The sequence below is a fragment of the Rhinolophus sinicus genome, linkage group LG06 (assembly GCF_036562045.2).
Source record: "Rhinolophus sinicus isolate RSC01 linkage group LG06, ASM3656204v1, whole genome shotgun sequence".
NCBI classification, from domain to species: Eukaryota; Metazoa; Chordata; class Mammalia; order Chiroptera; family Rhinolophidae; genus Rhinolophus; species Rhinolophus sinicus.
The window spans coordinates 8,400,862-8,425,301 of NC_133756.1; the positions used below are offsets into that span (position 1 = coordinate 8,400,862).

A 24,440-nucleotide genomic window follows, 5' to 3' on the forward strand; every position below is an offset into this window, starting at 1 on the left:
AACCCGACAAGCAGCCGTGTCCTCATGTCTGCACGTGTGTCTGTCATTTCAGGGATGTTAGGTAAGGACAATCGTACTGCATGCAACCTCTGGAAATTGGATGTTTCTCCCAGCAAATGCCCCAACCCAGCCAAGCGCCACTCGATTTCCTTGGTGTGGCCAAACCACAGCGGGTCAGCCACCCTCCTGCTGGCGGACATCTGGGTTGTTCCCAGTTTGGGGCTGTTATAAATAAAGCTGCCATCAAGTGTGTCCAGGGTTTTGTGTGGACACAAGTGGTCATTTCTGAGGGACAAATGCCTTCAGAATGCGACTGGTGGGTACATGGAGGGAGCACTGAGTTTCTTGCGCTCCCACCAGTGACACACGCAGACCCAGGTCTCTTGTAGCTGTTGTGACGTTTTCAATCACAGCCTTTCTGATGGGTGGGGGCTATGTCACTGGGGGCTAGTTCCCTTTTCCCAATGGCCGATGACATCTGTTTAACGGCCACCTGGTGTCTTCTTCAGTAAAATGTGTCTTCGAGCCTTTTGCCCATCTCCACATATTTTAAACTGTGTTTACAAAGATAACACAATCTATTTCAACTTTGAATTAACACAATCTTCTCAGTTAAATAACAGATGGACACCTAGATTAAATAAACTTATACATAGGCTATTCCAAAAATTCTCTTTAATTTTCTAATACTGCCCATGAGGTTAGTAGGATTTCACCCTAAATACCAAGTCTGAATGATTCCCTCGCTGGCACGAGGACTTGGTGGCAAAGCTGACCCTCTCATAGGACAAGCTCTTGGGCACTACACCCATAAAATGTGTGCCGGTTCCATTTCAACACAAAAAAGCACCCGTCATAACTTCAATGCTCCCATCCCGTCCCCGTCCCCCGGGCAGGGGATGGGAGCTCCTGCAGGAGCTGGCAGGGTCCCTTGCTGCCCCTGGCAGGTTTCATTAGGCACACGCCCACGTCCCAAGCTGCTCCCATGGCCCTCAGGGAGCGTCACCATGTGACTGCTATAGGGGAGTCTGCATTTTTGTGCCCTTAAGATAGTAAACACTTTCCATTTCCGTCTAGAGGTTTTTCTTTACTTGAGCTGACTTCTCACATTCTCTACTTAACCTGGTGGAATCTCATGTTCTTTCATATTCTTGGGACACGGTAGCTCGTGGGGTTACTTAGAATGTTCCAGGAACATCTCTCTGGGCCTCATCTGGACCACACAGGTCCCTGCCCATCCACATTTACCTGACAAAGCGTTTTCCTCAGCTTCGTTATGTGCCCTGTCCCCAACAAGTGTCACAGGTCTTGTCGGGGCCCCACCTGCCCTGGAAGGGGCCAGGTAACCCCTACCAGCCTCACGGGAGAGGGAGTGGTGCTAGGTTTGCACAGGCGGGGCAGGTGCTCTGCTCCCTGGGGACCAGTCTGGGGTACTCAGAGAAGGGCCGGCCCAGGCAGCCCAGCCTAACCCAGGCCCTAGCCCAAGTCCTAGCCTAGGCCCCAGCCCTAGCTCACACCCAGGCCCTAGCCTTCTGACTGCGTGGGGGAAGCTGCAATGATGAGGGGTAAGGTACTGGCACCTTGCTGGTGGCTGGTGCAGGGGTCTACCCTCTGGGAAATGGGAGTGGCAGTGGCCAGGCACAACCTCTGACGGGTCACTTCTGCCTGACCCTATCCTGTGTACCACTTCAAAGCAAAGGGCTGGCGTGAGGCAGGTGTCCACCTAGCAGGCGGTCATTGTAGGAGCACAAGAGAAGCAATCAGAGCGGTTACCCAAGTTATGCAACTGAAAGGTGGTGCCTACAGCTGCTTACAGTCCTCGTGTGTTAGTGCCCTGCCTTGTTCAGAAAAGGCAGAGTGAGGGACAAAACACAGGACAACATCCGTTGAAAACAAGTGGAGACAAGCAAGTGTGCTTCGATCCTGGTCCCCAGGGGCTCTGTGGGACACCCCCCACAACACACACACACACACACACACACACACAGAGCACAGGGAGCCTGGCCCTGCGGCGACCAGAGCACTGCAATCCAGAAATATCAGCGTAAGGTCCCACTTTCAGACATGCGGAGGTCTGAATTACTCCATGCACCCATCTTGGGCATGAGCTCCATCCAAACGCGTGGAAGGTGATGACAGCTACAGGTCACAGGGGCCTGCAGGGGGACCCAAGGGCGTCCCCAGGCTGATGGTCAAGCAAGGACCCCAGAATGAGAGCCGAGTGAAAGTGCCCGTCTGGATGGGAGCACATGACAGCGCCATGGGGGCTCCAGGGAGAACAGGGGCCTGAGGTACCCTGGCGTCGAGTGGTGGGCGCCACTGGTGGGTGGCAGCCTGGGCCCTGAGGGCCTGCATGAAACATCTGTGGGTCTTTATTTCCCATAGGGGCAACTCGCAAGGTAGCTTGTGCCAGCTTAGCTGTAACATTTCTCATGGCTGACAGTGTGACCCTGGCCACCAGGCACGCTGCACTGGGAGCGGCTGGGAGCAAGAGAGTCGGAGCGGCCTTGCTCAGCAGCAAACCACTGCTGAGTGGCTCCTGGGGAGACTGGAAGCCAATATAACCACATTGTTTAAGGAAATGGGGGTAACGGCTCCTCATGTCCAAAGGGTTTATTTTTTTCCCTTCAGGAGATGGAATTGGGAGTTTGGAAGGGTGGAGTGGGGGATAAAAACAAAAACAGAGAAACTTCTGCTTCTGGCCAACATGGAGTCACAGGGACCAATCACCACCCTGTCCCCCAACCCACGGACACCCAGACCAGATCCAGGAAGCAACAGTTTTCAACACAGTGAAGCACAGTGGTCCCAAGAAATGGGACCCGACCGCCCCAGCTCTCTGCCTCGAGTGTTCAGGTGGTGGTGCAGGGAGGGGATCCAGGAGGGGCCCAGCGGACACCTGAGTGGGGGAGTAGGAGCTGACAGTCCAAGGAGTTCACAGGTCAAGGAGGCAGAGAGGAGGGCGCTGCCTGGAGCACAGGCCAGCCCAGAGGGCGCTGCCCAGGGGTGGGGACCGATTAGCCCCAGAATGAGCGCAGCTCCAGAACCATCCCATAAAGCTAAAAAAAAAAAAAAAAACACCCGAAGAAGCAGATGGTTTCCGTCACTTCTGTGCGTCCCAGGATGAAGATCAAGGATATCTGCGGAATTGAAAACAGTCCAGCACCAACAGGGTAAGTCATAGCTGGCGACCAATCAAAGATTGCCAAAGCTTAGCCAAAAACAGAGAACGTCACTAAAGAAACAGAATATATAGCTAAAAACTGTCTCACAAAGGCAATCGCCATGGGGACGGCAGGGCCTTGAGCGGGAAAGACACATACATCACAGGAAAGCCCGGGCCAGCATCTCTCATGTCACAGACACAGACTTTCTTAGCACACTAATTCCTCACTTGGAAAGTTTTAGCAACTGTATGCAGCAATATGTATCACAACCAGACGGGGTTAACGCTGGGAGTGGAGGGGTGGCTACACACGAGAAAATCAATGTCGCTCACCACATGATCAAACTGAAAAAGAAAAACCCTATCATCTCAACAGGTTTTTTAAAAAAGCGTTTGACAAAAATCAACATCCATTCCTGATTAAAAACAAAAAACAAAAACCAAACAAACAACAACACTCTCAGCCAAGTAGGAGGGACCTTCCTCGGCGTGGTGAGCTTAGGGTTCCCTGTGGATGGTGGGGAGTGCGGTGTGGACAAGACTTCAAGCAGAGGGCTCCAGGGGGCAGTTGGGTACAGGAGGCTTCAGCAAACTCCTGCACAGAAAGCTAAAAGTTGCAGATAACTTTACTGTTCATTTCAGGACCTTTATGGAAAAAAATTTTTACACACCTGGCTTTCAACAGACCCCACGGAGACGGCTTACTCCCCACTCCTCAGAGCCTCGGCCTCACTCTGTTTGCCAGCCCTAAACTACCACCCGGGACCCTTACCTCACCCGAACCAAGCCTCCTCCTCACTGAACACCCCACCCCAGCCCAGCCCCCCAGGCCAGGACTCTGCAAGGACGCACTCAGCATCGTCTTGCCAGCAGGTTTCTTTGGTAGTGTTTTCACGGAGCCCACAGTCTACATTTCAGAGAAGCACTAGAGTGCAAACTCACCCTCTGCTATTAAACGATTTGTTGTGAGTGGCCGAGCTGACGGTGGGGAGACTCGGAGCTGAAGCAGAAGCCTCAACGGTACACAACACAACACCGGGGCCACTGTGTCCCCTGTCCTTCGGAAAACAGGCAAGGAAGTGGGACCAGCTCAGCTCTTAGACGGTGAAGTACTTTTGGGATGTGCACGGCAGAAACAGGGCCCCACGGAGCCGGCAGCAGATAGCAGGTGAGCATAGGAGCATGTATGCTTCTCTGACGTCCTGGTTTGTCGCAGCCCAGGTTCTTCTTGATCACACTGGCCCATGTAAGCTGTCACAATCCCAGGCACAATTTAGTTCTCAAATGTTTTTATCATCGCCATCAAGTCACACCATTCTGAAAGCCTGCTCTCATCAGTGACCTCCTCTGTATGGGTGGGAACGTGAGGTCATTCCAAGGCCTGACCTGCAGACAACTCCTGCCAGAGACCAGGGCATCCTGGGTCCAGCCTCCTGCTTCCAATTATAGGAGCTGGCAAATGTTGTCCTTCAGAAGAGACACAGCACGACTGTCCCTCTGTCCCTAATACTCTTGCTGGGAGAACAGTCTCATGCCTCAAGACTGGCACTCTATTTCCGTTGAAAATTCTGAACATTGAAACTTGGGGCAGGTGTCCTGAGACAGCATCCAAAAGGGGAAGAGCATTCCCAGGACTCAGGGTGGCCAGTGGGAAAAAGGCAGAGACAGGGAGGCCGGGGGCTGGGTGTGGGTGGGTACCAGAGGTCCTGTAGCACCCATGGCCCAGCACACCTGCAGCTCCTAGCCCCAGCCCGCACCCAACTCTCACCCAGACGACCTCGGGGACACGGACAGGGTACGCATTCTTTTATTGGCACACACCGATTCCATTCATGGGGAAGTGGTGAGTGAGCACCCCCGGGCACACACAGAGCTGTGTTGTCTAGGCTGGCTCAGAGGCAGAGCCTGGCCCACATATGTGTAAATTCCGCCTGCCTCGGAGTCATCCTGTTGGGACAAAGCCGGCCCAGTATGCCAGACAGTCCTGCCACAGACCCCAAGGTCTTTGCGGCTGATCGTGGGCAGCGTTCCCAGCGCCCTGCCTATCCCTGAGTCCATGGGGTGGAGCTTCACTGGGAAGAGGAACCAGTCCAACCTGCTTCACCAGCTGAGGGGAGCTGAGGCCACACCTGTGTATCTCCCATTTACTCAGTCACACGGAAGTGCAGGAGCCCTGTGCATGTGGGTGCCCTTCCTGGTCCAGGCCAAGGTCACATATCTCTGTTCAGACTCACTGGCCCAGACACTGCTCTCAAAGTAGTGGCCCTTGAAGGAAACTAGCTCCCGCCCGATGGCGGCCCCTGTCAGTGTCCTTTCCTGCCTGCTGAGCTCTGTGGGCTCAACCCTACCATCAGGGAAGGTAGGACCATGCTGGACACCAAAAGGGCAGTGGTCAGTCAGTCTCAGTCTCTTTTCTCACAGAAGCTCCTGGCACACCCCTTCCCCAGGCCCAAGGGGAGTTTGAAACGGTCGTGTGGGCCAGGTGCTGTTATATCCTGTCTAATCCTGACCCCACAAGGACTCCACATCACATGTAAAAGCTGCCTAGGTCTCAAAAGTGGCAGAGCTGGGCTGCAAGGCAGCCCAAGAACGAAGACTCCTTCCTAAGGCTTCGCACCAGGAATTCCTGCGAGTAAACCAATATTCTTGCCCAGCCCTCCACTGGGACCAAGTGCGAGCCTCGCATCCAGAGCGCCAGCTGCCGCGCGTCTGAAAAGCCAAGATTTTGGAGAAGGCATAATTAGGGAACGTATTTGAACTTCACAGAGGGCTTTCTGCTTTGAAATGGGTCAGCCCGCCAATCGAATCACACAATGGCGTCCTCGCCCGATGCTCCTGTCACATGACTGGTGCCCGTGTAAAGCAAGTCACACCTGTTCTCACTTTCTCTAGTGAAACCAGACGCAGCCAGCGTCCGGAATGGCCTCGGCCGCACACTGGAGCTTTCCATCCCCGCCGAAAACCTACAGACAACGAGCACACCTGCTGTCTTCATTTCGCGACAGCTTCCGCTAAGGGAGGTGGGCCGAACCCCAGGGACCCGGGCTTCCCCTCGGTTGGAACGTTGGAACTCCGTGCGAACAGCGGGGGCGGAGCGCAGACACCCCCCCAGCACCCGGCGGACGCCACGCCGTCTGAAGCACTGTCTTCCGGAGCCTCGCCTGTTGGCCCACACCGCTACTGTCCGGTCTCCTAGCAACGCCGCGACGGCCCGCGCGATGAATCCTGGGGAGTGTAGTCCGTCCTTCCCCAACAGGACTGAGGCGCCCTAGACTTCACTTCCCAGGTCGCTCCGCGCGTGCCTCCCATGACCTCACGAGAACTCTGTGCCGGAACCCACTGGCGAGAGTGGGCTTTCGCGGGGACCGCCGGGAGGTGTAGTTTGGAGCTGGGAAGCGCGCGCCCTGACACCCGGGCTGCGGCAGCAGAGAGACTACAAGTCCCAGAGGGCGCGGCGCGACCGCCTGGAGGGCGGGGGGTACGAAAGAGGAACCCGAAGGGCGCGGGGGTGAGTGAGGGGCTGGGGCGTGCGGCGGGGCCGTGGGGCGGGCCGGGGGCGGGGGCCGGGGCGGCCCTGGGGGCGCAGACACCCGGGTGGGGCAGTCTCGGCCGCTGCGAAGGGGGCGGTGCGCGTAGTGTGGACAAAGGTCCGCGGGGACCCGGGCCCCCCCCGGGGCCACCGATCCTCCCCGGGCGTTGTGAGCGAAGGGACCCCCTGTAACTGGACCTAGGATCCCCTCCGCGAGCCCCGAAGCCCTAGAAGGACACACACTCCCTGGCCTCCGGAACGTGGGTGCCGACACCCACCCGAGCGTCGCACGGGGCGAGGTGGGGCCGCGCTGGACTGTCCGGGACCTGACGAGCTGTTTTCCTTGAAGCTTCCAGGTTTATCTTAGTCCGTTTGTCGCCACGAAATAGTCAAGGTTTAGTCGTAATGTAGGTTTTCACCATAACAATTGTGTTGTCACCGTAACAGTTTGATGTTTCAGTTTGTGATTTGAGAGCAGGTGGTTTAGGAAAAAAAACTGTTTTGTAACTGAATTCTTAAGCGCCTGTCTTATTAAATTCGAAGATGTCAAACTTTGCCCCGTTTTTGTTTTGCGTTCTTAGTGTTACGACAGTATCCGGAGAAGGCAGACCGGCCCTTTGTCTTCCTGGTGGTTTTACCCGGGGAGGCGGGGCCGCGGAAGTTTAATGGCGCAGCCGGGTTGTTCCCGCTCCCACTCCCCTGCCCAGCGCCGCTCCTTAGAGGCTGTGTTCAGCCAGGGTGTTAATAGCCGCATTGCGTTTAGAAGCTCATAGAAGGAAGTAAAATCGGGATTACCCCGAAAGCTTCTCTTCCTGGCACGTGCACCCCCCCCCACGTACTCCAAGCAGAGCAGAGAGCAAATGGATGTCTTGGCGTGTGATCACCTGAGTGGGCTGGCCCACAGCAGCATCCCCAGGACCCCACGGCCCCTCCCAGCCCCTCCTTATATCACCCTTGTCCTCCAAGGTGAGCTGTGATTCGCCTGAAGAAGGACCTCTAGTCCCCACAGCACAGCTTGGGTGGGAATTCTGCACCCCAAAGCAAAGGATGCCTTTGAGTGGTGCCCCAGCACGGGGACCCAGCACACACGACCTCAGCGGGAGGCCCCAGACTGGGACGTTTCCTTTACCCCGATCAGATCGACTACAGCATTCATTTACTTTCTCATTGCACGAGATGGGGTTTTTGGATTGAGAAGCAGTTTTCATTTTTTCCTGAGAACCGCTTTGCACACCCGCTCCCTTTGCTTACCCGATGACCAGCAGCACCTACATTGAGGGCTGGGGATCCAGCTGGCCCTCCTGTGTTGTGCTCAGTGGGACGAACAGATCAGCCCACCTGAAACACAGACGCTGATGGACCACCGGCCCTCCCACTCCCTCTCCAGTGGCCTGAGCATTTGTGTGGTGTGGTCCACTCCCCCTGGGGGTCACCAGGCAAGGCTTCCTGGAGAGCCTGCTTACATGGCTGTCCTGCCAGCACCCTGCAGCCCGACCAGAAACAATTCCACGCAGTAATCTTTGTGTGTGACTTGTGTAGCGTCACAGTGAGCTGAGACATCACATCCTCATTGAAACCAATTCTTCTAAGGGAAAAGAAGAGGCGTGGAAGAACATATACAGTACAGTGTAAATTCTCACCGAATTTCTCATTACTTTGTAGAAGTTTTTTACCCAATAATTTAGCATTTCAAAATAGAAATTGAGTTGCATTTATTCAGTTAGTTTTGAGGTATAATTGAGCTACAGTGAAGTGCAGAGGTCCCATTTGACCACTTGACAAATGCATTCAGCTATGTAACCTGCACACCTATCAGAACACATTTCTGTCACCCCTGAAGGTCCCCTCGTGGTGTGAGCTGAAACTTTGTGCACCCCAAGTCCATAGGATGAAGCCCTGCCCCCCCCCAGGGTAAGTGGGGGGTGGGGCCCTTGGGAGGTGCTTAGGGTGACATGAGGGTGGGTCCCCATGATGGGGTTAGTGCCTTAATACAAAGAGGGAAAGATCTCCCCTCTTCCTGTCGCATGCACCAGGGAAAGTCCCTGTGAGCACACAGCGGGAATGGGGCCATTACACGCCCGGACACCACATTGCCATCGTGGACCTCCCCACCCCTCATGTCTAGTCTGTGGCCATTCCTCCGATTTGTCATGGCTGCTGGGCTGACGGAAACCCCAGAAGCCTTTGCAGACCCAGCCCCCAGGAGCAAGCGCTCTGGTTTCTGCCAGATCTTGTTTTAATGGAGCTGAAGTGTGCGGGCCGTTCATGTCCAGCTTTGGTTGCTGAGGCTCCTCCGTCTTGCTGTGTTACCACTGCTCCTGGGGTGGTGCCACCTGTACTGTGTCCTCTGTTGGCACGTAGGTGGGTTCCTTGAGTTTGGCTCGTGTGACTAAAGAGGTCATGCACACTCTAGCACACGTCACCTGTGACATGTTTGCCTTTCTCTTGAGCAGACACCCAGGAGTGAACTGCCGTGCCTCTGCAGTAGTCCTCTCAGCGGACAGCAAGGGGACATGTGTATGTGTTCAGTTGTGAGTCTGTAACCTTCTCACCCCCATGGGAACCTGGCTCCCAGCACCTGCCACCCTTTTCTTACTGGTCCCATCCCAGTGCACATGCAGAGCAGTTTCAGGGCCTTTCACCTATACCCAACCCTACGAGAAGCCGATTTACCAACCAGAGCACAGTTTACGGACTTACTTGTGTCTCCAGTCTTCCCGGGTCTAGTCCAGACACCATTTCTGCGGCCAGCTCCTTTTCCCCATCCCCTTCAGTATGTTGATGTCACACGTCTATGACATGGTTAGATTCCGTGGTCAGTTGCATTCCATCCTGAGATCTCTGACATTCTGGTTGCTGCTGATGTGTTTTTTGTACGTGGAAGTTTATTGTCTGTGATACATAGTTCTGTGGGTTTCGACAAGCGCATAGAGCCTTGTGTCCACCCTTAACGGTGTATTCACGAGCAGAAGTTTTTAATATTGATGAAGTTCAATTTATTAATTGTTTTCTTTGGGGGGGGTCATGCTTTCTGTGTCCTACCTAAAAGGCTTTCCATAATCGAAAGTCACGAAGACACTCCTGTGTTTTTCTCCCAGAAGCTTTGAGAGTCAGTTTTCCACTTAGCCCCGTGAGCCTTCTCTAGTTGATGTTTCAGATGCCGTGAATCTAAGTTCAGTTTTTGTTCCATACGAGTAACCAGTTGTCCCAGCACCGTTTATTGAAAAAACTTTTTTCCCCATTGAATTGCTTTGGTGTGTTGTCAAAATCTGTGTTAGTGAGGGTTTATTTTTGGATTCTCCATTTTCTTACGTTGATCTATCTGTCATTCACCGGTTCACACTGTCTCGTGACTTTGTAATAAGTCTTCAGGCAAAGTAGTCTGTCTTCCATCTTTGTTCCTCTTCTAAAAATTGCTTTGTCTATTCTGGGTTGTTCCATTTTCATATAAATTTTAGAATCAGCCTGTTGATTCTTCAAAAATATGCCCACTATAATTTTGATTGGGATTATAGTAAATAATAGATCATTTTGAGAAGAATCTTAATAAAATTGAGCCCGCTAATCCATACAATATAATGAGTGTATATACATACATATGTTATACCATATGCCATAGTCTTTCCATTATTGAGATCTTGAATTTCTCTTACCTGGATTTTAGTTTTCAGTGTACAGGTCTTAGACAATTTTTATGAAATTGATCCCCACTGCCATTGTAAATATTTATTTAAGTTTCATTTTCCAATTATTTGTTGCTAGTATATAGAAATAACAATTGATTTTGTATATTGACTTTATATTCTTGGAACATTGCCAAATTCACTTATAAATGATAGTAGGGATCTTTTGTAGATTTCTTGGGATTTCTCCTGTAAACAATCATGCCACCTTCCCAGAGACAGTTTCACTTCTTCCTTTCTAATCTTTGTGGCTTTTATTTGTTTTCTGTCCTTGCCACACTGGCTAGAACCTACAGTGTTGAACAGCAGAGATAAGAATGGACGGACGTCCTTGACTTTCCATCTTTAGGGAGAAACATCAGCATTTCACTGTTAGAACATGATGTTAGCTGTCGTTCTTTTTATAATATCTTTTATCAAGTTGAGGGTGTTTCTTCTATTTTTGGTTTGCTGAGAGTTTTTATCATGAATGGGCCTGACATTTTGTCAAATGCTTGTTTTGCATCCACTGAATTAGTCATATGATTTTTTTCTTCTCCTTTCAACTGTTAAAATAGGGATTACAGTGGCTGCTTTTCATATGTTAAGCCAGTCTCGTGTTCCTGAAGAAGCTCATTTGGTCATGCCCCATCACCTTTTTCTATTTACTGTGTGTCATTCAGGAAGATTTTGTGAAGACTTTTGGGTCTGTGTTTGTGAGGGATCTTAGTCTGTATTTTCCCTTGTGATGTCCTTGTCTGGGTTTCTGTCGGGGTTTTCCTGGCCTTATAGATGAGCTGGGACATGTCCTGTCCTCTGTTTTCTTACAGACTTTGTGGAATTCGGGTATTCCTTCTTCCTGAAACATTTGATAGACCACCAGGGAAGCCGTCTGGGTTCGTTGTTTTCTTTGTGGGGAGTTTTAAAATTATGAATTCAATTTCTTTAATGGATATGAGGCTATTCAGATTTTCTGCTTCATCGTGTATCGTTTTTGATAATTTGTATCTTTAAGTAAACTTGGCCATCTCATCTACATTGTTGCATTTATTGGCATGAAGTTTTTTATTATATTGACCAATCATCCCACCATATTTGTAGGATCTATGGTGACATCTCTTTCATTTCTGATATAGATCATTTGTGTTGACTTCTTAATTGATTATTCTTGTTCTAGATGTTTATCAGTTTTAGTTATCTTTTCAAAGATTCGACTTTTGACTGCTTATTTTCTCTAACTTTTGTCTATTTTCTGCTTCATTCATTTCCCCTCTTATTTGTACTATTTTCTCTCATCTTCCTAATTTGGCTTTAATTTGCTCTTCTTTTTCTATCGTTTTAAGATGGAAGGTGTGCAGTGTGCAGCTATACAGTTACACTCGGGCGTAACTGACGGACCAAGAGATAAATTGAAAGGGAATTTTCAAAATACTCAAAATAAAAGAAGGAGGAAAAGAGAGAATGGAGGAACAAAACCCCAGAGGAATAAGCAGAAAAAAAAACAATAAAGTGGGGTAGCCCTGAGCCCAACCATAGTGTCATTACACATTTGCCAAAGCCCTTGGAATGTATAACATCGAGTGACCCTGATGTAAATATGGACCGAAGGTGACAGTGATGTGTCCGTGTGGGGTCATCGATTGTAACAGATTGTAACAGTGGTGCCATTCTGGGGCAGGATGTTGGTTGTGGGTCAGGCTCTGCTTGTGTGAGGGTGAGGTGTGGATGGGAACTCTCTTACTTCCTGCTCAGAGGGACAAGTAGAAAATAAAAAAATGGTAGACCTAAGTCTAACCTTAGTGATAATTACATTAAATGCTAATGGACTAAACCCTTCAATTAGAATGCATCCATTTTGAATTCTATGGTTCTTGCTTTTTTTGTCCTAAGAAAGCTCTGCGTTGGCCGCAGGGTCATAACGGTTTCCTGTGTTTGCTTCTAGAAGTTTTATGGTTTTGGCTTTTACATCTTGAGTTGTTAAAAAGGCTTTCCTTTTCACGTTGAATTATCTTGACATCTTTATTGAAAATCAGGTGAGTGCACATGTGTGGGTCTGTTTCTGGAGTTTCTGTTCTGCTTCATTCATCTTTATGTCCATCCTTAATCACTACCACAGTGTCTCGATTACTGAAGCTTTCTAGAAAGTTTGAACTCAGGTAGTATAAGCCCTGCTTTCTTAGGACACAAAAAGTGAGAACCATAAAAGAAAAAACTGGATGTGTTCCATTTTATCATAATGAGAACATTTGCTCTTCTAAAGATCCCCATAAGAAAACGAAAAGGCAAGCACAGAGTGGGAGAAAATCCTTGTAATACACACATCCAACAAAGAATGTACAGAGAGTTCAACCACAGAAGGACAACAACCCAGTTAAACAAAATGGACACAGACCCCCTCCCAAGAGTATGTAAGAAGGTGCAGAAATGACCAGTGAACACGAAAAGATGTTGATCATCGTCAGTTAAGAGGGAAATGCAAGTTTACACAAGGAGGGTGCCGCTGCACACCCACTGATACGCATGCATGTGACACAAATGACCCTTCATACACTGCTGGTGGGGACACGCACAGTGTGAGCGCCATGACAAACAGACCAGCAGGTTCTTACAAGGTTAAATGTGTACTTATGAGGTCAGACAGTTAAGTTCGCAAACATCCTAGAAAAAGTGCTACATACCTCATTGCTGAATAGCACTATGGTCACCTTCCAAGGACTCCCCTTGGGAAGCTATGCACTGACGGCAGTACCTAGTCCACCCTTCAAAGCAATTTTGGAACTCTTTTTCTTGGAATGGCCATCAGATTTGTCATTGTATTACTCTTGATGTCCTGAATGTCATCAAAATGTCTTCCTTTCAATATCTCCTTTATCTTTGGGTAAAGAAAGAAGTCATTGGGGCCAGATCAGGTGAGTAGGGAGGGAGTTCCAATACAGTTACTTGTTTACTGGCTAAAAGCTCTCTCACAGGCAGTGCCGTGTGAGCGGGTGCATTGTCGTGATGCAAGAGCCGTGAGTTGTTGGCGAAAAGTTCAGGTCGTTTTTGTCTAACTTTTTCATGCAGCCTTTTCAGCACTTCCAAATAGTACATTTGGTTAACTGTGCCGTTGCTACAAATTCATAATGAACAATCCCTCTGATATCAAAAAAGTTTAGCAACATCGTTGCAACAAGTTGGCAAACTTAATTGTCAGATCTTGTACTTACCTTGACCTGGTCATTCCAGCCTAGGTATTTACCAGGAGAAATGAAAACACATGTCCATACAAAGACGTGGAGGAGAATGTCCAGAGCAGCTTAGTCAGTTACCAAAACCTGGAAGCAGCCCAGCTGCCCATCAGCAGGTGCATGAGTAAAGGGAACGTCGTGTGTCCTCACTATGGAATACCGTTGGGCCACAAAGCAGAACGAGGTGCTGAGGAGTCTAGGAACAGTAGTGCAGGAGGAAGGAGGAGGCAGCGTGCACGCGCTGTGTCCTGCTGACGGAACTCTAGAAAACACAAGTTCCCGCAGCCATGGGTCAGCCCCGTGACGCCCTGGCAGGGGCTCAGGCATCTTCTGCAGGGCACCAGCGGTATGGAGGCAGTGTGGGGGTATGGAACAGCGGGAGAGGCTCCAAACTCCCGGGTTGTGTGCTTTGAACCGGTGCAGTTCACTGTTTGTAAATTACATCTCCCTGAAGCTGACCAACAGCAGATGAAAGTGGATCAGAACCTTGGACTTTGAGTCCTGAATTGAAATGGTGTTTGGTGACTTAGTGTGACCCCGGGGTGTCTCTTACCAGACAGTGAGCAGAAGCGTCTGTGACTTCTGGACTTTTCCATGAGGCAATGGAAGGCGGTCTTGCTGAGCAAAAGTTAAGTGGACCAGAAGCGAAGGTGGCATTTGGTCACGTCCTGTAGACAAGGCATCAGTGATATGACATTGATAGCTGCTCTCTATCTAAAGGGACTTCCCATCATAGAAAGGAGGCGGTGCTTTTGGGAAAGGCATGCGTTTTTAATGGGATGGCATGAATTAGGCTGGGAGGAGGCGCCTAACAGGGCTGGCCATCTCCTCTCATCAGCTCTGAACTGAGCCTAGTGCAAAGCGGATTATAGGACAGACCCCCAACTCTCTTGTCCAGATATCACTGGCTCAGGAGTGTCACCGGCCTCCACCGCCCCCCTGTTGGAGGAGGTTGGCTGGGCCGTGGTGCTCTTCCCCAGGCCCCTCCAGGCGGGAACTCTTGGTCACTGGCCTTTGGAGAGGCAGTTCCTCACCCCCAGCTAAGAGGGGAGCAGGGTCAGTTCCTTCCCGGGAACCTAAAACCCCCTGCGTGGCCTCGACCCTGGAGCTGTTTTTGTCAAGTAAAAGATCTTTTGAAGGTGACTGTTATATGTCAAAATATGTAGCTGTGTTTGGGACAGATTGTAACTATGGTTACCCCTTGCAAGTTAACAGAAATTCATTGAAACTGTGCCTAACGATTTACTTGGGGACTGTGTGGGTCTGTGCGTGTTCCTCTGGCTGTGACGGCTCCGGCACAGGAGTGCCCGCAGTCACGTGTTTTTGTGCTGGGAACGTCCCTCAGTCTGGTACTGTTGCCTGTTTGCGTTCCTCTCCACATCTCCTCAGAAGTTTTTCTGCTCTGCCATGAATGACCCTGTGTCACAGGTTTACACAATAACTTTTATCGCCCCACATGCATGTCTTTCATGCACTCTTTTGGGACGAAAGTGGGGTGAGCAGCAGAAACCCTGCCTGGCCTGTGTCCGCCCCAGAAGCACCCTCGCCGCCTGACAAGTCCGTCTCGGGGTAAAGATGTCCGAGATGAGAATTAGGGTTTTATTATACTAGGACAGAATCAGGTGACAGGCGGCCAAGCCCATCGAACTCACGTGTAGGAACGGCTCGTCCAGACCCATGTTCGGTCCTTTCTCCAGGAAGCGGCGCGTGGCTGAAGCTGTTAGAGGAAGGACTGAGTCCGGCTGGAGCCCAGATCCAGATGGCCCAGACGGCTGTCCGGTCCCCTGCTGTGGGGGCTCCTTATGGGAAGTCCGGTCGGACGCAAAGCATCAGAGGCCGAGGCCCTCGCCTGGTTTGGCTGCGCAGTGACCAGCAGTGGGCCTCATCCGGGACCTTGGTTTGCAGGCCTCGGACCGGTGGGACTCGGGCCGTGAGACTCCTGGCCACCGATCGCTGGGCAGTGAAGAGCTGGATGTCTGCAGCTTGTGTCCTGGAGGGCCAGGTAAGGGTGCCGCGCCTGGGCGGGGCCGGGCCCTGGAGGCGGGCCCTGGAGGCGGGGCGGGGCCCTGGAGATGGGGCGGGGCCCTGGAGGCGGGGCCGGGCCCTGGAGGCGGGGCCGGGCCCTGGAGGCGGGGCCGGGCCCTGGAGGCGGGGCCGGGCCCTGGAGGCGGGGCCGGGCCCTGGAGGTGGGGCCGGCGAGGCATGACCGTGGCCCCAGGGTCCCTCTCTGTTGCAGACCCTGCGCTCCGGAACATGACGCTCCAGCGAGCCGTCCTCCTGGCCGGCCTCCTGGCAGAAGTTGCCGGCAAATCCTCAGAAACTGCGGTAGGTGCCCTGTCGAACCATCGGCGTGGGTGCCTAGAAGTAAAGTCTGAGCCCTTGTTCCAGCCCTGCACAGAGGGGGGGCCTTCACCCAGGGGGTCTCACCCTTCACCTTCAGAGGTCAGCCTGCCAGGCCCCAGAGACGCTGACCCAGCCCACGGTCAGGGTCAGAGGGGCCTGTGCCTCTCGGAGGGCAGCAAAGTCGAGGCCCTGCCACTGGCTCCTGCTCTGTTCTGCCTGCTAGAACCTTCTTTCTATCTTTTCCAAACTGGACCTGTTGTATAGCTGAAATAGGGTCTCTACAGAACTGACCCAGTGGAACTGACCAGAGCCTGGAGCTGTCTGCCCAGCTGCTGGGGCGGGCAGAGACCGCACACTGCAGGCGAGCAGCAGCATCGGGCAGGGTCCCCACAGGCCTGCAGCCGGGTGTCCTGGCTCTCCCAAGCTGATGACATGGATGGGCTGCGCTGTGCTTTCTGGAGGCGCACTGGTCCTGCCCTCACATCGTCCAAGCTTGATGGGGCCTTCCCACCTCTCTGCCTCCACCAGGGTTTGGAGGGCCAGGATGGCTTGGCCTTAACTGTGAGCTGGCCCTCGGCCCCTCCTGTGGTTTTGTGGATGCTCCTGCCATTCCTCACTCACCCCTTAGGGGCCCCTCGCAGTTCCCTGTGTTCCCGTCACGAGAAACGAGCTCAGCTGTGACAAAACACATGGCGCTGAGATGCCCTGGGAATCCCCCTCAGCCGTCCAGCCCCGTGAATGCTAGCACTGGGTGCCTCTGCTGCTGCTCGTCCCCTGAGATGCTGCCCCGGGCCAGGCACTTCCTCTGTGGGGACTAGGCTGCACAGCCCTAAGGGAAGGGTGTGGAGGAAGCACAGAGAGCATGCTGGAGTGGCTGGTCTGTGCTAGCGGAGCGTACGGCAGACACGCCTGAGCCAGCCGCCTAGCCCTCACCAGGGAGGCCATGGGGCCTCTGTTCATCTTCACATTTTATCAAGGTCGAGAAAACTGTGCTTCCCTGTGCCATGAAGGCACTGCAGTGGGGCTTAGAAGCTTTGATTTTTAGTTTTCAAAGCTACCATCTGGCACATGGCGACAAATAATTCCATAGATTGAAATGCCCCACCCTAGCCCGCCTGTGGCCCACGAGACAAGTGGCTGTACCCACGTGGAGAAACGGCCGCAGCCCCACCACCTCCAGGCGAGCCGTGAGTGCTCAGCCAGTCAGGCAGCGGAGGAGATAACCACGTAAACCACAGAGCACCCGCAGACGGGGACGGGTCCCCAGGACTACTTCCTGCCCTGCCAGGCTGCCCCCAACAGGCCCCCAAGGGTTTCTCCTTCCTCTCCTTTGGGAGTCCAGGTGCTGGGGGATATGGTTGTTTATTCAGTCATCAAAGCTCGCTGGGGACACCACGTTCTGTCCCCGGGAGCACCATGCTGTGGGGCCTTGAGTCCTCTCGATCCCAGTAAGCAGGGGACAGTCACCCAACACCGACTCTAGAAGAGGCCGGAACTCTGGGCATTGGGACAAGCTCTCAAGGTGCCTCCTCTGCGGACCCACCCTCGGCCTGGCCTGCCCATCCTGCACCAAGCACCTGGCGGTGGGGTCTGGAAACTGACCGCCGTCTCCTCTCTAGGGCCAGCAGTCCGAGTGCTGTGTGGACATGGTAGATGTCAACACCACTTGCCCAGGCACAAGCCTGTGTGGCCCAGGTAAGCACTTCAGTGTGAGTGAACCTAGGCCATCCTCTCGAGCTCCTCACGCCCATGGTGACCTCACAGGAAGGACCCTGGAGGGCGACTAGAGGAGCGGGCAGAGGCAGCCCACCCGAGCCTCCTCCCGGCCTGGCTGCCCCTTTCTGGGTGGTGGGGCAGGACCCAGAGAGGAGATTATGGCTCTGAGCAGTGGGGGGTACGGCATTAGCTGTCCGCCCTAGGAAGCCCCCACTGGACCTGAGAACTGGGCTGACGAAAGACATGAGCGAGCGAGCGGGAGAAGCCCACAGATGTGTGCGGGTGCCCTGACACAGCCTTATAAGGAAACAGGACTTTCCCGGCCCGCTCCTGACCTGGAGGCTCAGGGCGCCACAGTGGTGTTGACACGGTCTATGCACAGTGTCCTCGCCTCACTTCTGTCCTTGGCCATGTAACTGTCCCTCTCCTCCTGGGACAGGGCACATCTTCCCTGCGGGGTTTTGTCTCGTGCTTTTCAGGAAGAAATGGAGAGGTCAGAACACCCTTCCTGGACCTGCTGTGCTTTCAATTGTCTTTAGTGAAAACCACCTTTCTGTCAAATAGGCATATTTGGGGTCGACGTGTTCTGGTCCCTTTCAGTCCCCCATTAGAAACATTACCTTCGGAGAGCCTCACGTGTTAAAAGCCAAGTTGGAGGCTGTAGTGGACCAAGTGGAAAGGGACCGGCCTGACTGCTCTGTCCCACGGGCACAGAGCCCGCCTGTCACTCCCAGCGGATGGCGGTGTCTGTTGTCAGAGGAGAGGTATTTCTGTAGAAACAAAAGAAAAACAAAGTTCACAGTTCGAGCAAATTGCAACCCGTTTTTTGAGCATGGAGAGCAGTTAGCTAAGAACATTTCTGGATGTTGGGCTGAAAGCACCTTTGGCTCGAGTGAGGACAGCAGTGGCAATTTGGGATGCATTTCCTGCTCTGCAGCTTGACTGTCTCTGCTGACGGCACTAGGGGTTCTCGTTAACTTTTTGAGTGGCTCGCATGGCAGCAGGCACAAAGCTTTTCCCTGCGTGACTGGTCAAGGTGATTTCTCTGAAGTTCATGTCCAGTCATCCAGCCTTAGTTTGCAGGGCTGGGGTGGTTTTAGTTCTCGATGGTTCCAGGTCAGAGGGTGGGAGGAAGTTGGGACCGTGAGCTCGATGTCATAGTCCGAGGTTGGCGTGGGCTGGAAGCATTCATTGCCACGCCATCCACGGGCAAGAATGAGTTGTAAGTTCTCCTGAAGCCTAAGTTTCCTCTGCAGTCTCCCCTCTACAAAGGTAAGCATAGCGAGACTGACATGCTTTAGAAATAAGTATAGCCTCACTCGGTGATTTACAGAAGAGCAGCAAGACCCGGAATGACCGCATGGCCCCTTTCAGTCTGGTTGGAGCTTTACACGGGAATCTCAACTTGGACTCCGAAAAGCCTCTCAAATTGCTGTGTGGCCGCGGTTCCTGCTCATCTAGCACACGCAGCGTCGCCTGGGTGCCTCTCGGGAGGGTGGCTGTGTTGGCGCCAGGCCCGGTCCTAGGCCTCCCGAAGCTGACCCTGGGTGGACACCAGCGCCTCCCCCACAGCCCCCCAAAGATGCTCCCCACCTGAGAAGAGGAACTGGCTTCCAGAAGGCAGCAGGCTGGCGTGAGTTTGCTCTGAGCTGCTCAGCGAGCCTCTCGCTACCCCTTCCACACAGGCTGCTATAGGCGCTGGAATGAGGACGGGAGCGTCAGCTGTGTGCGATGCAGGAACGGGACCCACAGCAACTCCGAGTGCAAAAGTCATCTGTCGTCACCCCCTCACCCCACCGGGCCTGCTCCTCACCGAGCGGCCACATCTCCGAGTTCTGCAGGACCAGGTGGGGGTTGTCTTTCTTGTCCCCAGAGCATCGGGTGCCCCCCCAGGACCCTTGTGTCCCCGAGTCTTGTCCGTTCAGGACAGCTATGGGGTGACAGTCACTCCACCTCCACGATCACGCCCATTTTGGGTTCTGGCCTGTGACGCCCCCTGGGGCTGTGCCTCTGGCTCCCTGGGTACAGACCTTCCTGTGCTCTGTCTGGGCTGCTCCCCGAGCCCGCAGCACTGATCGACAGCTCTAATCCCACAGTCACTGGCCGGGGCGCACAGCTCCCCGTGAACAGGAGCACAGGGATGCCTGGGCGGCCAAACTTCGGTAAGTCTAGCTCAACAGACCAGAGCAGGGCCATGTCCACGGTCAAGTACACTCCACCCCAGCCATGAGCCCTGGGCACAGAGCAGGGCCAATGGAGAGTCCGGTAGCCCTAGAGCTGGGCTCAGCTGGCATGGGCCTTTGCCGTGGCCTCCCACGTGCCTCAGAATGGGTCTCGTTAGTCGCGGCCCTTACAGCCACTCGCCACACCCTTTGCCTCCCCCCTAGCCCCCAAACCCCTCGGTCCACTCAGAATGTGTGGTTCTGCAGAGTTCAGAGGACACCCTGAGGACCCCCTGCCCTGTCCCCAGGGGCTCTTCTAGGATATAGGGCTTAGAGGAGACTGTAAACACTGCACGCCAGACAGAAGGGCTGCCATGCCCCCTGGTGCCCAGGGGCAGACTCAGGTCCCACTGCCTGGGCACTCCATCCCCAGCCTACTCCTGTCTGCCGGGCGTCCCATCCTACCTGGGGCATGGTGCCCAGGCTGTGGGGCCTCTGCAGTTGGAGTGGGACCTGCCCTCTTCTGAGATGACTGGGTTGTGATGGAGGTCGTGTCCCTCCAGACACTGGTCCTCCAGCAGAGGACATGTTGGACCTGGACCAAGGGTTCATGTTTTCCAGGAGTCTCCAGACCTGAGGCAAATGGCACTGTACTGATTGGGTGGTGGAGGCCAGTGGAGCAGGGGTCGCAGTGGGGTCGGCTCAGACAGCCCTGCCCTCTGACCAGGCTGCTTCTGGCAGCGGGGCTGGCCCAGGAGGAAGGCCCAAGAGTCTGGCTGCCTGCCTGCTGAGTCGTTTTCATCACAGAACATTGGGGGCATAACACGCCTCGGCTGGAGTTCTCCCCTTCTCTTAGCCTCATGCCTGTGTCTCGGTCAGAAAGTCACCACCCCACAGATGATGGGTCCCTCTGTGTGTCCAGAGCCCTGCCCACAACCCTATGCTGACCCCGTAAAGGCGGCTGGCTGCCATGCACTGGGAAGGCCCCTCTGGGTGACAGCAGACGAGCTCCCGAGGGGCAAGGGGATGGGGAAGCCCTGCATGCGGTGCCTGGGACCCCATCTGGGCTGAGTCTTGAGGAAGCAGGAATGCTGGGGCTGCTGCTCTTGGGCTGGAGTCCTTAACCCACTCTGCGTCCCACCTCCCTGAGAAGCCTGAGGCCTGGAGAGGTCCAGTAAAGTCCCCAGGCCACACCATCCATCAGCATGGCTGGACCTGTGGGGACCCAGCTATGCTCAGGTACGGGCCTCCAAGGCCCCCGGGCCCAGACACAGAGCTGCCCTTGCCTGCAGGGGGCCCTGGAGTGGCAGCCTCTCTCTTCCTGGGGACGTTCATCATCAGCTCGGGCCTCATCCTCGCTGTGGCCATGTTCTTCTACCTCAAGCGTGCCAGCAAACTGCCCCAGCTCTGCTATGGAACAAACAAAGGTACCTCCTTGTGCTGCCTGGGACACTGCCATGGGGCTGTGCTGGGGCCGAGAGGCAGGGTATCCAGCGCGAAGCCTCCTGGAGAACACAGCAAAGGGGACTGGGCTGTCACACGGTTCTTGCGTCTGAGCATAAGAGTGGCAGTCACTTCCCAGGAATGGTCCCATGGGGTTTCAGTGCAAAGGGTGCTGGTGTGACTCCACAGCCTGAGCCATCATAGTGGGGTCGCCGATAGGGGCAAGTCTCAGAGCCACTGGCCCACAGCTCCCCCTCCAGCCATGTCCTCTTCCCTGCCCAGCTGGGATTGGGAATAGCCAGGCTGGTGCACGCCACCCCAGCTTATACTGGGCCAGGGCACTGGCCCTGCCTTCCTCGTGAAGAGATGGCCACATCTGCTGTGCTCTTTAGATGTGCCAGGCACGTGGTCCAGCCAATGAATACAACTCCTCAGTGGACAGTGCCGGGGGCGGTTAGCCAGAGGCCTGCCTGCCACCCTCAGCCAGCGCTGGGTGCCTCGGGGGCTGCTGTAGCCCCTGGTATTGAGTGGCGGCTGGCCCCACGCTGCCAGTCAGGACAGGGCCTTCAGGGTCAGCTGTGCAGTGGTGGGCATGGGGTCCTGGTGTGTGTGCGGTGTGGGGCCCACTCAGTGTCTGCAGAGCTGGGCTTGGTCAGCCTAGGTAGCCAAGGCCCAGGGACAGGCCAGGGCAGCAGGAGCATGGCCACACGTCCCCAGTGAAGGAGGGTGGTCTCCCTGAGGCTCCTGGGAACCCGGGAGGTAGAGCAGTTGGTTCGTGCAACACTGGGGCCGAGAGAAATGCAGTCGGGACTGCCATGTCTGCTCTGCTCGGGGTGGGAGGTAGGGCCTGGGGCCAGTGCAGCTGGGAAAAGCGGCCAGGCCGACGTCCACACTGAGGGCACTGCTGGCTGAAGCTGGGCCTGGAGCCTGGGAAGAACCTCTGCAAGCCCTGCAGACCCCACTCTGGGCTGAGGGACCCCAGGCTTAGGGACTCCGCCCCAGGCTGAGGGACCCCCAGCCTTAGGGACTCCGCCCCAGGATGAGGGATCCCCAGGCTTAGGGACTCCGCCCCAGGCTGAGGGACCCCCAGGCTTAGGGACTCCCCCCCAGGCTGAGGGAACCCCAGGCTGAGGCAGCTGCATGGCCTGTAAGTGATCCCTGTGCTCTTCCCCACAGCCCCGGCCCTGCAGCCTGGTGAAGCCGTAAGTAACCTGGGCTGGCTGGCATCCTCATGTCTGTGCCCGTGTCTGTGCCTCTGTGCTGGGGCCCTCGCAGGTCTCACTGTGCCTTCTCCCTTTTTCAAGGCCGCCATGATTCCCCCACCACCGTCCTCAGGTACGTCCGCTCTCACTATTTCTTGCCCGGAGGTGTGCTTGTCTCGGCAAGAATTTGGAATGTCAGACCTGTCTGCGGGATCAGCTGCCCTCCAGGGGCCACTGCAGGGCTGGTGGGGGGCTTGGTGGCATCTGGCCCCAGGTCCCCACCCCTGGCTGCTCAGGATGCCGGCCATGTTCCCCTTAATCAGCCACGGCTTTCAGGCCTTCTCCCTTTGTTTCGGAGATGCTGAGTCTATCAGAAGAGAATTCCCGGCCCAGGTCCCGGGGTCACCCCTGGCGCCGGCTTAGCTAGCAGGTCAGCTGGGCACAGGGAACTCCTGCGGCCCCTCCTTCAGTTTTGCCAGGTCAGGTGTGCCCTGCCTCAGATGGCTCCAGGTGGTGTGGGCACAGTGAGGCTGTGAGCAGAGAGGTCACACAGCTGCAGGCCACAGAGCTTGCACTGGGCTCTCCCCGGTCCGTCTTCTTGCCACCATACGGGGAGGTCTGGCGTGGGGACAAGGGAGGCCAGGTCTCGGGGACCAGAAGTTACTTGGTCAGCTGGGTCTGCCCTGCTCCCTGAGACACTTGTGTGCCTTCTGAAGCAGCCTGTCTGCAACATCTTGCACTTAAGTTCCCTGCATGCGTCCTCCAGTGGCCTGAAACAGCAGAAATGCATGCTCACAGCTCAGGAGGCAGTCAGAAATGGAGCTGGTTGGGGGGGGCGCCCCCTCCGGAGGCTCTGGGGGAGGGTCCTTCCTACTTGTCTCAGCCTCGGGGGCTCGAGGCGTCCCTGGGCTGGTCGCTGCATCCCTCCCACCTCTGCCCCCTCTTCACGTGGCTTCTCCCATGTATCTGCTCTTGTCCCTCTGCCTCCCTTTTATGAGGACACTGGTCACTGGACTTAGAGCCCCCAGATAATCCAGGAGGAGCCCATCTCGAGATCCTTAATCACATCTGCAAAGACCCTCTTCCCAAGTGAGGTCACATGTGCAGGTTCCAGGGCTTAGGGTGTGGGCACACGTTTTGGGGTTCCCATTCAGCCCTACAGTGCATCCCGTGACCTGTGGCTCTGTGTTCTGAGCATGCCAGGCCCTGTCCAGGCGTTTGGGGCACAGGGGTCCGTGCACATTCATCATGCAGCCACTTGCTCACTGGTGGTGGGAGCTCAGCAGGGTCTCCCCCTGGCTGGCGGCTCCACAGCCTGCTGCCCAGAGCTCTGGGAGTTTGGCCCTGCCATCTCAGGCCTGCTCCGACCCACCTGTCTCTGATCCATTTCAGTGCGGAAGCCACGCTACGTCAGGCGCGAGAGGCCCTCAGACAGGGACACGGGCCCCACAGCTGTCTCCTCGGTGGAGGCACGGGTCAGCAATGTCTGACCCCGAGGCCCCACACTGCGCACACCGCCAGGGAGGGAGCCTGGCACGCAGAGGGCACGTTGCCCGGCAAGACCTCGGACAGGCCTGCACTCGCCCAGCTCAGCTCTCGTCTCTCAGCGACAGAGGCCAGGAGGTGCTTCCTGCCCGCCAATAGCTGCTGACCAGAAGCAGGTGCCCCCGATTCAGTGGGGGCGAGGCTGTGAAGGTCTGGGCCCCCTGGAGGGACAGTGAGCTCCCGGAGGCCAACTGCCTGCAGTGCCCTGGGCCAGACAGACCCCGGCCCCCCTCTAAGAGGAGTGAGGCCTTTGGGTGTCCCAGCTGGTATCCAGACGGGGTGGGAGACGGCCTGGGCACCGGCCCCCAAGGCTAAGGCGCCTGCAGGGCTATCTTGCTGTGGCCATGACCCCAAGCCATGACCACTTGTTCCCAGGGGCTTGTTTCCTACTGACTTCTGTCTGTTTTTAGTCGAAATGCATTTTATACAAAAGTCTGAGAGCCAC

General features: G+C 54.8%; 1 protein-coding gene and 2 long non-coding RNA genes across 6 annotated transcripts; 1 reads left to right on the top strand and 2 right to left on the bottom strand.

Moving 5' to 3' along the window:
• Nucleotides 1-2,598: 2,598 nt before the first annotated feature.
• On the bottom strand, nucleotides 2,599-6,312 carry LOC109434819 (uncharacterized). The gene is made up of 2 exons (XR_012497123.1): nucleotides 4,109-6,312; nucleotides 2,599-3,761 (listed from the first exon to the last, which is right to left on the bottom strand). It is a non-coding gene; the product is annotated as an uncharacterized LOC109434819 (long non-coding RNA).
• Nucleotides 6,313-6,331: 19 nt separating this feature from the next.
• Nucleotides 6,332-24,439, top strand: LG06H1orf159 (linkage group 06 C1orf159 homolog). 4 transcript variants are annotated; one of them, XM_074334342.1, is made up of 11 exons: nucleotides 6,598-6,674; nucleotides 6,898-6,955; nucleotides 15,490-15,586; nucleotides 15,821-15,909; nucleotides 17,547-17,622; nucleotides 19,329-19,490; nucleotides 19,740-19,805; nucleotides 21,098-21,232; nucleotides 22,425-22,450; nucleotides 22,553-22,583; nucleotides 23,843-24,439. In XM_074334342.1, exons 4-11 carry the CDS (start codon nucleotides 15,838-15,840, stop codon nucleotides 23,938-23,940), a joined length of 666 nt encoding a protein of 221 aa, XP_074190443.1. In that variant the 5' UTR covers nucleotides 6,598-6,674; nucleotides 6,898-6,955; nucleotides 15,490-15,586; nucleotides 15,821-15,837; the 3' UTR covers nucleotides 23,941-24,439. The 4 variants fall into 4 exon arrangements, 3 of the variants coding, with proteins under 3 accessions (XP_074190441.1, XP_074190442.1, XP_074190443.1); XR_012497122.1 differs by lacking the exon at nucleotides 6,898-6,955 and having other exon boundaries at nucleotides 6,332-6,674; nucleotides 22,553-23,539; XM_074334340.1 differs by lacking the exon at nucleotides 6,898-6,955 and having other exon boundaries at nucleotides 6,332-6,674.
• On the bottom strand, nucleotides 12,652-15,494 carry LOC109434820 (uncharacterized). The gene is made up of 3 exons (XR_002135878.2): nucleotides 15,237-15,494; nucleotides 14,138-14,252; nucleotides 12,652-13,846 (listed from the first exon to the last, which is right to left on the bottom strand). It is a non-coding gene; the product is annotated as an uncharacterized LOC109434820 (long non-coding RNA).
• Nucleotide 24,440: the final 1 nt, after the last annotated feature.